This window comes from Alligator mississippiensis, chromosome 4 (genome assembly GCF_030867095.1).
Source record: "Alligator mississippiensis isolate rAllMis1 chromosome 4, rAllMis1, whole genome shotgun sequence".
Lineage (NCBI taxonomy): Eukaryota > Metazoa > Chordata > Crocodylia > Alligatoridae > Alligator > Alligator mississippiensis.
The window spans coordinates 81916249-81933597 of record NC_081827.1 but is presented as its reverse complement, the minus strand read 5'-3'; the positions used below and the strand labels follow the sequence as shown (position 1 = coordinate 81933597).

Below are 17349 nucleotides of genomic sequence, written 5' to 3'. Positions count from 1 at the left end.
TCTTTTGGAGAAAACTTCATGCCTGCATATTACCTCATGTTGCCTACACTTCACTCCCCAAACTTCATTTTCTTTCAATAGCTCAGCTTCCATCCTAGCTTGTTGTTCCTGTGTAGTAAGCAAAAATTCATCATTTTAACATTCTATTATATGTAACTAACTAACATCATAGCAGACTCTCTCCAAGAAAAGAGAGAAAAAAGCTCAATCCATGTATCTGTTTATTTATGTCAAAATTTGAATTACACTAAGAGGCTTATTTGGTTAAATCAGGAAAACAAAAAGACTTTTATTCACCAAGGCGCCCCCGGGGGTTACAAGAAATAATGGCCACAAGCTAGCAGAGAGCAGATTTAGACTAGACATTAGGAAGAACTTCTTCACAGTTAGAGTGGCCAAGGTCTGGAATGGGCTCCCAAGGGAGGTGGTGCTCTCCCCTACCCTGGGGGTCTTCAAGAGGAGGTTAGATAAGCATCTAGCTGGGGTTATCTGAACCCAGCACTCTTTCCTGCCTATGCAGAGGGTCGGACTCGATGATCTATTGAGGTCCCTTCCGACCCTAGCATCTATGAATCTATGAATCTATGCTCAACTGGGGTCAGCATCTGGGTACTTTAACCCAGGAAAATGATATCTTAGCCTGCAGAATCTAAGTTATTGACAATAAAATCTCTCTAGGTCCTACATTGGGATACAGCAGCACTGAGGCAAGTTCTCAAGTGTCATGCAGCAAATCTTTCTCGAGAGCATCAATTTTATTATAAAGAAACTAAGCTCATTTAAGCCTTTTCAGAGAAGATTTAAAAGAAGGAAAACTCTAATTTCAAACTCCAGTATATTTCACACAGTCTGTTTGGGAAATTTTCCAATTTCAAATCTTAACAGTCCCAGCATGTTGGCCTTGGTACACAAGGAGGAAGGCTGATAACTCTTCTTAGTGGTCCAGCTAGCTATGACATGGCATTCCAATTAGCCAGATAAGAAAAACTGACCCAACAAGTTATGGCATCCAGAACTCATTGGTTACATCAACTGGACAGGATCAAAATGATTTATAAGGATTTTGACTCAGGCCTAGCAAACAAAACTGGTCATGGCTTTTGAACAAGAGTTAAGCATATTACACTCTGTAATCTCAGAACTATTTGCTCCAAACAAAACTGAACGAGTAGCAAAGGTGGTAAAGTGACAAATTTCCTTTGCCACTGTCCAGAAGATGCAGTGGAAGCCTACAAGAAAGAAGACACTAAGAAGCTATGCTTTCTTTTATTAAGGATGAAATAGAAAAAAGAAGCACAAAGGTGGGGTGTAGAAGAGAACTGTTACAAACAACAGTCGGGTTACCCATGATGAGGACTGTTACCTACAAAGAACCACCTATGCCCAGCAGTTTGTCATAAGGCTCATTCTGCCCACAGTAAATTATGTACAACAGTTATATAATTTGATATTATACACCTGTAAAAAGCAGCAAGAGAGGTAGAAAACACATTTTATCTAACAATTAGATAACATAATGGACTTGACTCCAAAATACGGTATAATTCTGACACTTGGAGACAAGAATGAAAAGGGTGATGTGAACATGGTAAGCAAATAAGCAATGTTGTAGAAATGCCAAGTATAGACATGATTGTAATTATTTATGGCAATGATTAAGCTAATGCCCAAGAAAAAGATGAATATAGCTAGAGCCAAATTTGATTTTAATAAGCTAATGGGTAGCTCTATGAAGGGGGCATACGTAGTGATGCTTCCTCTTTAAAACCATAGATGGTGATGATATAGAAACCTTTAAAAAGATCAAATATAAAATATGTAGGGAAATAATTAAAAAAACACAATAAAGGAAATTACTGAAATGTGCAAACAAGTGAGGAAGATCTGGAAATACCACGACACAAGTGGTATTACACTATTACAAAATAGTGTAAACAAGTTCTGACTGCAGAAAAAGTACAAACCATACACACAGCAATCAAGACATCATGAAGACTGGACAAGAAAAAGTTCCGGAAAGAATAAACTTAAGTATAAAAACTATCACAGGGGTGGGGGAAAAATACAGCCTGAGGGCCGGCCGGAGGGGCTTTGTCCAGTTCACAGCAGGTCCCTCGGTCCTGCCTGGCCCAGGCAATGTCAGGTAGTGGTGTGTCCTACTGCCCTCTGGGCACACAGTGGGGCTGGGGCAGCTCTGCAGCTAGACTACCTTTCTAGGCACACCAGGTGGTGACAGCTTCTTCCATCTGTCACCGCCATTGGCCCTAGCCCTGTGGTCCAGTGGGGATCCATGTCACGGCCCTGACCCAGCGTGCCCTGCACCTGCTCTAGACTTTCCTGCTCATGTTAACAGTGGCAGCAGCAGTGCCAGCTGGGCAGAAACTGTTGCTCAGTGCAGCAGAAAATAGCTCCTCCCCCTTGCTGCTGCCTTGCTACAGCTGCTCAGAGCCTACGCCAGGCTGCCCTACAGCTCCTCTGCCCCGTGGGGCAGCCTATAGGTGGCAGTGACAGTGGCGGAGCCACAGGGCAGCCCAGCATGGGCTCCGGGTGGCTGCAGCAGGGAGCGCAGGGCAGCAGCGAGGGGGAAGGGCCACTTTTCCCTTGTGCTGAGCAACAGTTTTCGCCTGCCTGGCACTGCTGCTGCTGCTGTTTAGCGTAAGCAAGCAAATCTGGACCAGGCACAAGGCGCGCTGGGTCAGGGCTGTAGCCAGGTTCTGGCTAATCCACTCATGCTGGATTGAGTCCACAGCAGGCACGGGGCAGGGTAGGGGTTGTGCACTGCTGGTGGTGATGGGGAGGCGCCGCAGGGTGTGCAAGCTCTAGGCTGTTGTGGGACACGGGTGGGTGCACGTGTTGGGGGCTCCCATGCACATCCCACCATACCCACAAACCTTCCCCCACAAACCTCATAACCACATCCTCTCCCCCACACAATCACACATCTCACAAATACCGCACGTACTCACACCTTCCCCGTCTGCCCACAAACCCCACACCCCCTACACACACACCCATGCACCTCTGGGGAAGCCCCGCTCACTGCTATGCACACACACTCCACCACACACATGAACCCCTGCCATGCACACCCCCTGCACACCCCAGCCACCCTCCCCCCCCACATCCCACCAACCCCATACCCACAAGCATACCCCCACAAGCTCCCCATACCCACCCACACTCCACATACACAACCCCCTGCAAACCCCATACCCACCCACTCATACCCCCCCACACCCCTCCTGCAATACACCAGAGTAAAAACTCATTTTGAGCTATTATGTAATCACCTCTATATACACAATGCAAACACACACAATCAGGACAAAAATATGTTTTTTAAATAAAAATTAAATATGTTATTCTGGATGTTTGATTTTTAGTATATAATTAGGGTTTTTTTCCAGTTCCAAGATGGCAAACCCCTTTCCCAAACAGAGTACTTCTGGGACAAGGGGAGGGACTTCTGGTGACAAACTTTATTGGGAGGAGGGGAAGCAGGACTTCCAGTCCCAAGATGGTGACCGGGGGCAGGGCACCTATCAAGGGGCAGAGCTACCCTTGAGGCCCTTGACAGCTCACCAGAACTTGTTAAGTGGCCCTCCAGCCAAAATAATTCCTCCCCCCTGAGCTATCAGGTAAGGAACAGATGAAAACATGCAGAAGTAAATCTGAAGTGGACCAAAAATAAAAATGGAAAAAGCCTATGAACTGAAGGCAAAAGCCAAAAGAGGTGCTGGAAATACGAAAGAAACATTTTTACAAAGTAAGGAGCAGTCCCTCTAGATGCAAGCATTCTAGGTGTGCTAGATACATCCATTCTATTTTACCAGGTGTTCTGTATCATCACTGAACTACTTTTAGAAGTGAAGCAATTAAAAATGAAATAGCTGCAGGAATTGACACTATAACAGCTGAAGCACAGTGGTGCTCAACCTTTTGGCCCTGTAGGCTAGATGAGTGGGTGGGGCCAGTCCATAGGCCAGATGGAACTGCCCCCACCGGGATTGGACCCTGGGGCCCGGCCCTGCTCCCTTCCAATTCATCATGCCCCTCCCACTCCAGCATGCCAGATTGGGTCCCAGGGGCCTGGCACTACCCTTTCCCAGCCCCCCACACAGGTGTTGGGCCCTGAGGTCCAGGGCCTCCCCCTCCCAGCCCTTGTGTGCTGGGCTTTAGCCCTAAATTCCAACGCCACCCCCACCCAACCCTGCATGCTGGGATTGGGTACCAGATCCAGTATGCAGGGCTCAGGGCTCCTCATGGGTCTAGAAATGTGGTGGTGGGGAGTGGTGCCCCATGGGCTAGATGACACAAGGCCACAGGTTGGGGGTTGAGCACCCCTTCATTGAAAAATAGACACAGAAGCTGTGGGAAGAAGAAGTAGTACTAGATAACAGATTAAAAGTCATAGTTATACCAAACCTGAAAAAAGTATGAAAGCTGCTGCCAAAAAAAAAAATCATGTCATTCAATTGTCAACAGATTAACGTCAGTTGTAGAGAAAAAAGTTACTTAGACTAACTTGAAATTGAGTTGACCAGATATTTACAAAGCATTTACAGATGACACTTGATTCCAAGGATTTTAATTGGTACCAACCTATGTGTATTATAGAAGAACAACAAAGCCCAAAGATGACGATTGAATAGTTACATTGTTAACAGAATCTGTCTCTCAAGACAAACCAGGAATAAGTCATAATGTGCATCACAGTACATGAAGACCAGTATAATCTATTCTAGTAGTATCTCATTCTGGCCTCATAGGTAAGTAAAGGTTAGGTAGAGAAGGTAATATACTGTTTTCAACTTTGGTTCTGTATTTAAGTAGTCTCTATGAGAGGCTATATGTACTTTAGATACTGTTGTTTAAACATTACCATATTAAGCATCTCTAACTTCATCCTCTCAGATGCAAATTCCTCCAAGCACCATTGTCTCCTTTCATTTTTTTCTTCATTTTGTTTTTCCTCTGTTTCCTTTTCAGCCCTCAGCCTTTCCATTTTTTCATTTTCTAGCACTTTTTGTCTTTTTTCCCAAAGGTCAAATTCTTGTCTACATTTTTTTTCCACTTCATGGTAAGTAAAGCTAAAGGTCATGTCACCATCATCTACAAGAAATTTAAGAAAAAGTATGAGTTCATAATAAATGTCAATCTAAAAGCATAAAATATCAATGATGTATTGAAAAGAAACCACAATGGATAAGACTTTGTGTTGGTTCCCTACAGTTTATAACCCTAAGAGAAGCAGACTTGTTGTAAGACTCAGGCTATCAGGCTAACATGGGTGGCACAGCAGGTTTCTTTCTGTAAGTTACAGCAGTCGATCATGGACTATGTATAAAAAGTAACACTAACCAAAATATCCTTAGTTAATAGAGGTCCATCCACTTCAAACACTGGTCCTGCCACAGTCATATTGGGGCTGGCAAAAGAACCTGTGTGAAACTATTTGTAGCAACCCTACATTATGTCTGCAGGAGGGCAATCTGTGTTGTTTGCCCTTTGAATTTGAAGATAACTGTGACGTCACTGGTTGGTTTGGTTTCTGTGAGCGCATGAGTGGCTGATCGGGCCAATTTGTTCTTTGAATTGTCTGTGGCACACTGAGCAAGAGATGCCACTTTGGGTTGCTTGATCAACAGCGGATGATGTGTGCTGTTGCAAGATTTATGCTGCTTGCGCTACTGCTCTGCCTCAGCAGTCCTCCTCCACTCAAACTGTAGATCCAGTATAGATGAGGCTTTGCCAGGTGGAACAATCATGAACAAGATCTTCCTAAGACTTCAGGTCAATCCAGAAACTTTTCAAGGGTGACTTGAGGGAGTCCTTGAAACATTTCTTCTGGCCTCCTTGAGTGTGCTTTCCCACCTTTAGTTCGCTGTAGATCTTCTTTGGCAGTCGCTCATCTCACATCCTGGCGACATGGCCTGCCCATCCCATCTGTGATTTTATCAACAGAATGTAGACGCTTGAAATGCATGCCCATGTGAGAACCTCAGTGTCTGGGACCTTGTATTGCCACCTTATCCTCATCAGTTTCCTCAGACACTCCATGTGAAAGTGGTTCAGCCTCATAGCATGGCGTCTGTACACTGTCCAGGTTTCACATGCATATATCAGGACTGGCAACACAATGGCTTTGTAGACCTTTGGTTTTGTTCGTAGACTGATGCCTCTGCACTCCTACATATTTGTAAGTAGTCTGCTAAAGGCTACACTTGCTTTGGTAATTCTGGCGTTGGTTTCATCACTGATGTGAACTGCATGCGACACTGTACTGCCGAGATAGGTGAACTTGTTACTGCCTGGAGTTTGGCCATTCGTTGGGAATGGTTCAGTTGATTCACAATATACCAGAACAGAAGAATTATTTCTAAAAAATTAGGACTGTATTAAACAACAGCACAACTAAATAAACAATCAAGTGTGTTTACCTGTAAAAGAATGTTTATCAGTGATCATACTGCAAGGGACATCTTCACTGGTAGGCTGAACATTAATGTTTGGAATTGCACTAGCCTGTAATTCTTCATTCTCTATTTCATACAATACCTAATAAATCCAAACATAGTCATAGTAAAAAAAAACGAAGCTATTAAAATGTGTAAGCAGAACACTTAAAATTGTAACTTTTTGAGGTAGAGGCTATCTTTTTGTGCAGCAGCTAACACTCCTACACTTACAGAATACCACCAGTCTTATTGTTGGTCAATTCTGGCAACATTAGCACAAGCTCCATACTCCACTCTGAGCAATCACGGTTTGGAAAATGCAGGCTACAGTGGAATCCCGTTTATTTCTTCAAAACATGCAAACAGAAAATCCAACCAAAATCCCATCTGTCCTAGCGTTTAATGCTCCCTCTCACTTTCTGCTGACAGAGGCAAGTGCACCTGTTCAAGCTAGTGGCAAACAGAGGCACAACAAGTGGAGGAATGCTGACCACTGGAGAGTGAGGGAGCAGGCAGGAGAAAGAGGGAGAGGATTCTTACCTACTAGGGGTCTTTGCTCTCTTCCCTTGAATGACAGTGTCAGCATCATCTGCTGTTGCTATAACAGCATAAGCTTGTGCTGCTGCTGAGGCAGAGAGTGTCACAGGCTCCCCATAGGTAGCTCCTGGTACCCCATTCACCCTCAACCCCTGGGAGCAGGGCTGTGCCGCCCATGACAAAACCTCCAGGGGAGCACATCATTCCATTCCCCCATGCCCACCAACTCCCCAGATATACTACAGGTCATAAGATTGCACAGGACTTCTAGGGCCAAGTAGGGGCTTCAGAGGGCTGCCCTTGCCATGACAGACTCCTGTAGAGATGGGGTCCCCTCACAGTAGGCACCTGGGGCTGGTGTCCTGCTTGCCCCCTCTGGTTATGCTACTGGTGGCAATCCATAGGTTAAAAATGAGACGTCCTGAACAGAAGACACACATTGTAGCAGCAGATAAAGAAAAACAATAGGGAAAAAAATAGTATCTTTCTGTTTCAGGAGTGTCCTCAGCAGAAAGAAGGAAGGAAGAAAGTTGCATCCTTATATTCAATAGAATGTATGTACTTTAATTAATTTGTGCCACACAAACTGCCCCCTCCCCCCATTTTTCCAGTCAAATGTCAGCATCTCAGAAAGCACAAAAACATTATGACTTTCGGAACTGATCCACATAAAGAAAATAACATTCTTATTTCATACATATAAGGGGGATAGGCAGTGACTGCAACTGTGGCTCTGATCCAGGGATGGGGCCACAGCTGCAGCTGCACTGTAGTCACAGTCGTAGTTGCAGCAGCTGCTTGCTACCCTGATCTTGGAATCACTTTGTACTTGATTCCAAGACAAGGGGCTTTTTTTCCCCATGTTAAATGAATGAACTTCATCTTCAGATCAAGTAAATATGGTTAAGTGTTCTGTCACAAACAGGAATGCCAAAAGAAAGTGATTTTAAGGATTAGAAAACATGTTACTATAAAATACTCAGTAGTACAAAAGGATGATTTCAAATAGATAATACATAAAATGGAAGTGTTTTTAAATGCAGATTATGGTTTTCCAAGCCATGGAAAAAAATTAGGCACCCAAATCCCACTGAATTTCAATTCACGCCTTCAACTCCCAGAGTCTCCTTTAACAAATTGCAGATATAATTCTTTTAACATGTTTCCATGAGATAACAGAATCTTTTTAGTAAGTGAATATATTACTGAATTCCAATCATAATAACTAAAAGGAATCTGCAGAAGGATAAGATTAAAGATGAATGCTATAAAAATATTACAATGGGATGGTATTGTAGCTGCAACGTCCAGGAAATACAAAAGATGCAAGAATTTTTTGGTAATATACTTTACTAGACCAATTGTATAGTTGGGTGAGAAGTTAAACAGGTTTTTGGGTTCAGGGTGCCTTTATTCAGGATCAGAAAGAAGCAGGTACAGTCAAACTGCACGTCTTTTGCTTCAAAGCTACTTCTAATAGCTTCTCTTTGCTCCTATTTTACAGCAGGATCACCCAACTCCTTTTAAGTAAATGCATTTATTTACAAATGGAGTTAACCGAAAAAACAATGGGCATTTATAGAGATACCTTTTTGTCCCATAACGCGCTGGATATCTGCCACTTTGGAGCAAACTTGATCAATCAAGTCAGCTCCGCATGCCAGCTGATGTGAACTGCGCCGCGTGCAGTTGTATAAGGGACGAAATGTGCATCAGCACGCAGAAAATGGCGGCAGTGTGCTTCTGAACTAAAGCACCTCTGAAGTGTTTTAATTCAAAAGTGCGCCGCTGGCATTCTCTCAGCAGTGATGCGCATTTTGCCACTTATACAACTGCAAGCGTCACAGTGCCAGGCACTTTTTAAAGCTGGTGCTGCAGCACTTGTACGTGTAAAAATGCCTAGTGGTTTCTGTTTATTTCGCTTAGGTTGTACCTGCTTCTTTCCCAGACATGAAGAATGGCACTGTGCCCCCAAAATCTCATCTAATATCTCTCCCAACAAAGAATTAAAGATACCACCAAAAGCCCTTGTCTATCACATAAAAATATCATACTACTATTGAAATGACATTCTGCCTCCAGACTAAACATCAATTCCACCATTTATTCCAAATTTTAGAACTTCATAATCTACAAACTAAATCCCACTGGGTGCATCTATACATGGATGAATATGCTTTCCCTAATGTGCATTAAATTTAGTACCTCCAATGTGAGGTACTCAATAAATGCACATTAGCCTGCGCTAATGCACAGTACCAAAAGCGCACATTTTTAAAGTGATGCTTAATGGGCAATAGAATAGGCTACTGTGCATTAAAGAGCATATGTAGATGTGCCCACTGACTTACAACCAGGTACTAAATCTTGTGAAAACAAAACATACACATACTTAACTTTATGCAGCATGGGTAATGATGACAATTCATACCACGTAAAATTATACATGTATGTAAATCTTTGCAGGACTGAGACCCTTATAAGCAACTGGTGATCTACATTATGGTGAGGTCTCCTTTACTGTAAAGATTGTTTCAATTAGAGATTACCTTTATTTTTAGTGCTTCTGGATCTTCATTATGCTCAGAAGCCAACTCAGCCAAGTAATCTGCAGCACAATTAGAAACTGCTCCATAGAGATCACCTGAAGAGGAAAAAAAAAATATCATTCAAAACAGCTGGAAATTACTTCTGAGTACCCTAATACTTCTGAATGTTAGTTTCCCATTCTCACTCCCTAAATACCTAAGAATGTTTTTCTTTTTTTTTTAAAGAAAGAAAAGATTATTTACCTCAGTGAAAATCTTTTTTTTTTTTTAGTAGTGCAGGCACTCAGTAATGGAACTGTTAAAGCTAAAAAAGCTAGTTCCATAAAATTCAAATAAATAAATATTGAAGTACAATAAATCTATGGCAACAGTCCACAATGAACATATATCTTAACACTAAAAATATGTTATATTTTAGTATGATAACTTGTATAGAATCAAGTCTATGAGAAACTGAAGCTTTTCTAAGCAACAGCACAAATAAGTAAATGTTTATATAAATTATATTTAAAATTCTCTTCACTCAATGGGCAGAAAAAAACTTGTCCTTAGTACCCAGATGAATAAATAATCAAGAGTCTCAACAATCTAGGGTTATTTAAGGACAAAGGCCATCGGTACACAAACAATTTAAAAGGAGATACTGTGCGTCTGTAACTCTGAAGAATCTGCCTCTGTGTATGCTCTTTCTTCATGGTATATGAAACTGAAGACTGTCCCCTCCTACCTTCCGTTAGCTCACGGTAAGTTTTTATATGGTTACGCCTTTCAGGTGTTGTTATGTTCTAAGCTTGTCAGTTTGAAGTAGCTTAGGTACTTCTACACAACGATTGCAGTCATTTTTGTGCTTAAAGATTTTATCTTCCACATGCTTAATCCTAAAAAATGTATGTCTCAAGACGGCCAAGAACTTTCTTTCACAGAAAGAGCATGACAGGCGCAAAGGCCCTTGGATCTACTGTATATCTCACTGGGCATATCCACATGTGAAATTAGGGTGCCAGAGTTTGCACCAGAGTTTATTGCTCTCAGGCACAGCATTTACAAGTGCATCCAAGACTCAGCACACTGAGCCAGAGTGGTGCAGCCCTGGCTGGCAAGGGACCCAAGGGGTCAGCCTTCCAGTCCAGAGTTGTTCCACCCTAGCTCAACATGATGCAGAGGGGCTAACTGGGCCACAAGGATCCTACAGTGTGAGGCTAGCCAGCAGGCAGCCCCGCACTGTACCCTTGTGACCTAGCCAGCCCCAGTCAGCGTCTACATGTGGATTGTGGCACACTAAATAACTCCATGGTAGGATAGTACTTGTGTCAGGCAGTACCATCCTACACCAGAGGTAATTACTTTACTGTGGCCTAATGATGCACATGTAGATGGTGACATTTATTGTGGAGATAATTAGTCACCTCCACAGTAAAGCACACATGTAGACGACTCCACGGACTTCAACAACACTGATCCAGTGCAAAAGCACACCCAAGATTAGGAACTCCTAATATGTAGTATGGCTTGTTGATCTAGGGGTATGATTCTTGTTCTGGGTGTGAGAGGTCCTGGGTTCAAATCCCAGACAAGCCCTTTTTACTTCAGAGTTAGGGCTGCCAGGCTCTGGAATGGACTCCCAAGGGAGGTGGTGCTCTCTCCTTCCTTGGGAGTCTTCAAGAGGAGGCTGGACAGATATTCGGCTGGGGTGTTATGACCCCGCACTTGTTCCTGCCTGGGGCAGGGGGTCGGACCTGATGATCTGTTTAGGTCCCTTCCAACTCTAAGCACTATCAAACTATGAAACTATAGCCTGCAAGCCAAGTCTGGCTCACACAGCCTTTGGATCAGGCCCAAAACATGGAGCTTCAGCAGAAGGGGCTGTCAGCTGCAGGTGCTCTCCCATGCCACTAGGAAGACAAGCAGCAGCAGCAAGGTCCTAGTGATTGCCCACCTGCCTCCAACCCAGGGTTTGTCATTCCAGCTTGCAGCCAGAAAAGGCTGACTACCCCTGCCATAGCTTTTTTTTTCACTGTGTAATCAGGTCCTGTGAGATTACAAGTGGTAAATATGTATGTTGAAAACAAAAAAAGAAACAAAAAACATAATTGGGTTTAACAGCCTGGCACCACACATATACAATTCCAAGTCACTGCTTACTTGTAGCTTCTTCATCTTCCAAGTCTTGAAATATAAGCTTTTCAGAATTTTGACTTCTTCTCTTTATAACATTTAAACAGTAGAGAACTGATTCTGGTAATTCATCTGAAACCTAAAATACAAACAATCTGAAGCAAGCTACATATTCATCTGTCTGTCAGCACTATACATTCTTAATATTCAGGAATTAAAATTCAAATGTTCTTCCCCTCCACACATTAAAATGCAGATTTTAACAGCCGTTCCTACCAACAGATAAGGAATGGATTTTTCAGTTTTTGTTAATTTCTTCCTACAACCTGTTTTGGCCTACAGTATTTTTTCAGTCAGCACTTGACAGGCATATAGACTTCACAGACAGTCAATGACTATGAATGTCCAGTAGCATCTTTTAAAGTAACAATTTATTATTGATCCATGCTAAATTAAAGGAGTTAGGAAAAATTACTAAATATGGAGGTAGTAAATATGAGACTCATGGCATTTCTGTTACAGAGACACTGAATTCTTTGAAAGACAAAGATATTTTAGATTCACTAGAATACAATATAAAGAAAGTTTCTACTATATGTGGTTTAATTTGCATTAGATTGGCATTGTAACTTTTGCCCATTCAAACATCTGCAGTGCTGCTTTGAAAATGTAAGCACTTACTTGAATACTGCATATGCACATTCATCAACACAATGCAAGTCCCAATTTGTTGCCTACTGTTTACATTTTAACAAACACTGGTTATCTGTATGTTGGTTACCTGCATAAACTAGTATCTTTCATACTAGTCATACTCTTAACTGCAGAATAACTGTAATTATCTACTTCTAGCAAACTGTGTTTCATTTAACTTAACCAGAAACAGTGAAGATGAGGCAATTTCAAAGTGTTACTATCAGAAGCCTTGAAAATGACAAGCACTGGCCAGTTTCAGAGCTATTAATAGGACAGTACTCATAGTCATGGTTGGTAGGGTTAGAAGGGACCTGAGCAGATCATCAAGTCCAACCCCCTGTAATGGGCAGGAAAGAATGCTGGGGTCAAACAACCCCAGCAAGGTGTTCATCCAGTTTCCTTTTAAAGACCCCCAGGGTGGGAGCCAGCACCACATCTCTTGGAAGTTGGTTCCAGATCCTACCCGCCCTGACTGAAGTAGCGCCTCCTGATACCTAGCCTGAATCTACCCTCTGCCAGTTTGTGACCATTATTTCTTGTCACTCCTGGTAGTGCTCGGGGAACAGGGACTCCCCCAATGCCTGCTGGTCCCCTCTGACTAGTTTGTAAACAGCCACTAGATCCCCCCTCAGCCTTCTCTTGTGAAGGATGAACAGGTTCAGGTCCCTTAGCCTCTCCTCATAGGGCCTGCCCTGCTGACCCCTGATCATGCGGGTGGCCCTTCTCTGGACCCCCTCCATGTTGTCCACATCCCTCCTGAAGTGTAGCGCCCAGAACTGGACGCAGTACTCTAACTGCAGCCTGACCAGTGTCGCATAGAGGGGGAGGATCACCTCCTTGGACCTGCTTGAGATCTATCTGTGGATGCATGACAAGGTACAGTTGGCCTTCCTGACCGTGTCCCCACACTGTCGGCCCATGTTCATTTTGGCATCAATAATGACTCCAAGATCCTTTTCTGCCTCTGCACTGATGAGAAGGGAGTTCCCCAGCCTGTAGGTATGCTGCTGATTCTTCCCACCCCCAGGTGCAGTACCTTGCACTTGTCAGTGTTGAAATCCATCCTGTTCTCATTCGCCCACACCTGTAACCTGTCCAGGTCTGATTGCAGCCTATTCCTCCCTTCTAGCGTGCCCACTTCACCCCACATTTTAGTGTCATCTGAGAAATCTGAACAGTACTGACAGATTCCTAACCAATGCTCCTTAAATACATAGAATTATCAGTGTTGTAGTATTACCAGTCCTGAAATCCACTAGCTTTGCTCATCTAAAAGCACCCCCAACTATTAGAAAAGCCTTGGAAAGGAGGGGAGCAAGTCAGTTTTAAGACTGTTACCAACACTAGATTTGGACTGTATGAGCGTCCAGATGAGTGCAGTGTTCTCCGTGCTGAAAGGGCACACTGCCTAAGCATGCGCTATGCTGTGTTTTTTTCCCACCACTTTTTTTTTTTTTGATATCCAGGGGTAAAAAAAAAAAACCCACAGAAGAAAAAACCCGGAGCAGCTGAAAAGTGGAGCCGGGCCGGCCAGAGCTGTGCTCCGCTGCCACCCAGGCTCCACACGGCAGAATCGCCCTGCCTGCAGCCCCGGGAGGCCCCCAGGACCCTAAGTAAAGCTGCTGGGTCCAGTCCAGTGCTGGCCCCAGCCTCCCCTACTCCACCCAGGGCAACTTGCCGCGCGACAAAGTGCACAATGGTACGGGCATTTCCCAGGGACAAGTAGTGGCAGTGCAAGGTGCTCCGCCGCTACTTGTCCCTGGTTAATCAAGTGTCCACGTACATCTGAACACGCTCTAGGACTTCAAGAGAATATCCTCAACCCCCTCTAAGTGCATGTCTTTCTCTCTTAAAACGTATGGTTTTGCTTAAGCACATTCCTTTTAAAACATTTGCCTGTACAGCTCAGAGTAGTTATTTCTTTAAAATAAACTTTTTTTCATGGGTTCTCCATTACTTCAGTTTATGTTTTCATACAGCTAAGTTAATAGGAGTAGGATACATTTTAAGGAAGTTTTTCTCCAGGGTATAAGTGTTAGGAAATAGCTCGTTTATCAACCAGACTTTCCAGTGTTTGTTCTGTGATCCCAAGTATTCCATGAAGAGGGCTCAGCAAAACACACAAGTTTGCCAGGCATAAGTTATGGTACTTTTAGCCACCCTATTTCTATTCTATACTTACTTTCTCACCAACACTAGAGGCTTCTGATGATAAATCCATGTCAGAATCATCTGCTTCAAGGGAGGAAACATTAATTCTGCTCAACTCAATTTCTATTTCTTTTGCAATTCTTGCATCCTCTTCCTCCTCCATCTCTGCCCATAATAAAATGATAATATGAAAAAGTAAAAAATATTTATTATTATAAAGAACTGACTCCTGGAACTGACAGTCTCTCCCTGGTTGGGAGCCCTGCTAGTCTTGGCTGGGCACTGCCCTCCTGCTAGGCACAACCAATAGAATGCCAAGGACAAGTGATTGACAGGTATTTCCACCAATGAACTGAAAATCAGGACTTTTTGCAGTCCAGTCCTCATTCTGAAATAGGGGATAAAGGGTTTTAAATCAGGACAATTGTGTTACACAGGACCAATGGCCACCACCAGAGCCACCACCTACGGTAAGCAGGCCCACAGCTAGCAAGTGGCTGGCAGGGGCAGGCAGCATGGGGCCAGAGAGCAAAGGGCAGACCCTGGGGCCAAGGGGGTTGGACAGGTGATGACAGGGGTAAGAGAGGCACAGGGCTGGACAGGGGAGAGGGGCAAGGGTGAGGCCACCTCACCCCAGCCCTGCCACTGCTCAACCCTTGCCACAGCTTTCCCCAGGATTTAGGAGGCCCCTCTGCTCTACCCATGAAAAATTACAGCAGACGCAGTTTTCCACGTGCACAGTCTCATGGCAGGGTAGATCGTCTTAAATTCCAAGACGTCATGCCCTCGGGTCAATACGGTAAAACCGGCCCCAACTGTCGGGCAAATACGGTAAACCGGGCCTAACTGTCCGTCGCGCCGGGCTGCAGAGACAAACCCGGAGAACGCCACGAGGTATTCCGGAAAGTGACGTCGCTAAAAACCTCCTGGCGCCAAAGGCACAGCGCGATTTGCGCATGCGCGGGTGAACTACTACTGTGGAGACCTGAAGCGTCACCGTCACCAAACGTCACGTCACCGTCCCCGCTGCTATTGGCTCTCCCCGCCCCGCGCTTGTAGCAGGAGGCTCGGGGCGGAGCTTGCTGGCGCGGCATGCCGGGAGCCGTAGTTCTCCCGCCTCCCGCAGCCAAGAGAGTGTCGCCGAGTAACTCTCGCAGCGTGGACGGAGCCCGTCGCCTCCGGCGGCTGCTGTGAGGTCTGAGCCGAGCCCCGGCCCGTCCGGAGACTCCCCGCGACCTTCCTGACCCCGTCGCTCGCGCGCTTGGCGGTGCCGGCTCAGAGTCCTACCGGAGCGCAGCTCCCTGCGTTTCAAACAGGAAGTGTAACCATGGCAACGGGCGCAGGCGGCTGGGTGAGCTCTCTGCTATGGCCAGCCAGGAAGGACAAAACTAGTGAGCGTTTCTCATAAGCGTTTCAAACGGGGCGATAGCAAGTAGAGGGCTCCTCTCCCCAGCCCTCCCAGCCAGCTTAAAAGGCATTTGCCTGGGTGATTTTGCTTGTTGAGCAGCAAATGAAGCCTTGCCAACCCCTAGCATCTTCTCAGGAGGGAAGATGCCAGGCCCTTCAGCTAGGCTATAAAGCAGTGGGATGGAGTTGTAAAAATCGTTTACAAGTGCCAGGGGCTGAATCCCATTCCTGAAGCTTTTTTTCCTCTGTTACTCAGAGGGCTGTTGTACACTAGTCTGACTTGAGGTGCGGGGTACTTCACTCAAATTGTGATCACCCCCCCCCCCCCAAACAGGTATCATCATTGGTTGATAACACCTGAGGGTGCGCACAGGAGTGACAGTTTTTGCCTGAGCTGGCCACAGAAAGCAGTTTATAGCTGTGACCAAACACAAGTGCACAGCTGCAGAAAGCTTTAAAAATGGCCGATTGAGTGAAAATTGGACCCCTCTTTGCATGAGGAGGTATCGGATAAAGATGCTATAAAATGTAGCGTCCTTTGTAACTTTCGTCTGCTGAGCTCCCAGCCTATGGCTGTCTTCAGAGTAGGAGTGGGGAAAGGGAGCAGAAGGAGTTCAGTCTGAGGGATTTTCGGCCCCCCCGGAGGGTGGGGCAGGTATATTGCAGCCCCCGGAGATGACAGGCTTCAATTCACCCACCCCAAATTTCAGCATCAGCTGGGGAGCCCCAAGAATGAGCTCCAACTGCTGCCTTTTCCCCATCCCATTCTGAAAACAGGGAGCACTGGCAGCGAGCCCTTACTATGGGAGCCTGGCTGCAGGCTCCCAGCCCCAGCTAGATTCCCCTCCCCCTGGAACCAGCAGTGAACTTCTGTCTGGTCCGGGTAAAACTTGGAACGCTTGGCAAAAATCGTTTAGAGTTACTCCTGGGAGCTGCACTACTGTCTGAAGCCTGAGGTGTTTACAAAGCAACTCTTATTCCAGAGAGAATTCCAGGTAGAGACCTGCGCGGGTTGGATTTTAAAGGCCCACTTCTGACCTGCACCCAATATTATAGATGGGGACACAAAATCACAACCTACACTAGCAATGTCTTCTTGCCCACAGACTGACCTGACTAGCTTTAAGCAAACCTACAACCTGACACAAGCACATTTTCTAATTACATTGTTCAAACTGCTGACAGATATGAGGGGTGGGAGAGGGGGAACATGCTTTACCGGAAGCACAATACTTCAACCCAGCTCCCCAGCATCTGTATATATTCAGTGCTTCAGCAGCACTTTTCTCAAACCCAGTTCTATCAGCTATCAATTCAGGGGTCAGCAACCCCCAGCATGTGCGCCAGAGCATGCTAGTCGAGGCCATTTTGCCTGGCCCGTCATATCCAGCTGGGCTCTGGGCAGCTGCTGGCCACAGAGTCTGGGCTACTTGCAG

At 45.0% G+C, this 17349-nt stretch overlaps 2 protein-coding genes across 6 annotated transcripts in view; one reads left to right on the top strand and one right to left on the bottom strand.

Annotated features, from left to right (window-relative positions):
* The window catches only part of LRRIQ1 (leucine rich repeats and IQ motif containing 1), a 170989-nt gene extending 155389 nt beyond the window's left edge, over positions 1-15600 (bottom strand). For 2 of the 3 annotated variants that reach the window (XR_009461631.1, XM_019480959.2), the window contains exons 1-7: positions 15384-15600; positions 14538-14671; positions 11687-11798; positions 9545-9639; positions 6441-6558; positions 4883-5112; positions 34-108 (exon numbers count right to left, since the gene is read on the bottom strand). Coding sequence is in view for 2 of the 3 variants with exons in the window: in XM_019480959.2 (XP_019336504.1) it covers positions 34-108; positions 4883-5112; positions 6441-6558; positions 9545-9639; positions 11687-11798; positions 14538-14671; positions 15384-15600 (981 nt within the window). In the remaining variant the exon portion in view is untranslated. Of the gene's footprint in view, positions 1-33; positions 109-4882; positions 5113-6440; positions 6559-9544; positions 9640-11686; positions 11799-14537; positions 14672-15220 lie in introns of all 3 variants that reach the window. The other variant, XM_059726137.1, reaches the window with a different exon arrangement.
* Positions 15601-15766: 166 nt separating this feature from the next.
* The window catches only part of TSPAN19 (tetraspanin 19), a 37190-nt gene continuing 35607 nt past the window's right edge, over positions 15767-17349 (top strand). For 2 of the 3 annotated variants that reach the window (XM_019480965.2, XM_019480961.2), the window contains exon 1: positions 15767-15857. The gene's annotated coding sequence lies outside the window, so the exon portion shown is untranslated. Of the gene's footprint in view, positions 15898-17349 lie in introns of all 3 variants that reach the window. The other variant, XM_019480962.2, reaches the window with a different exon arrangement.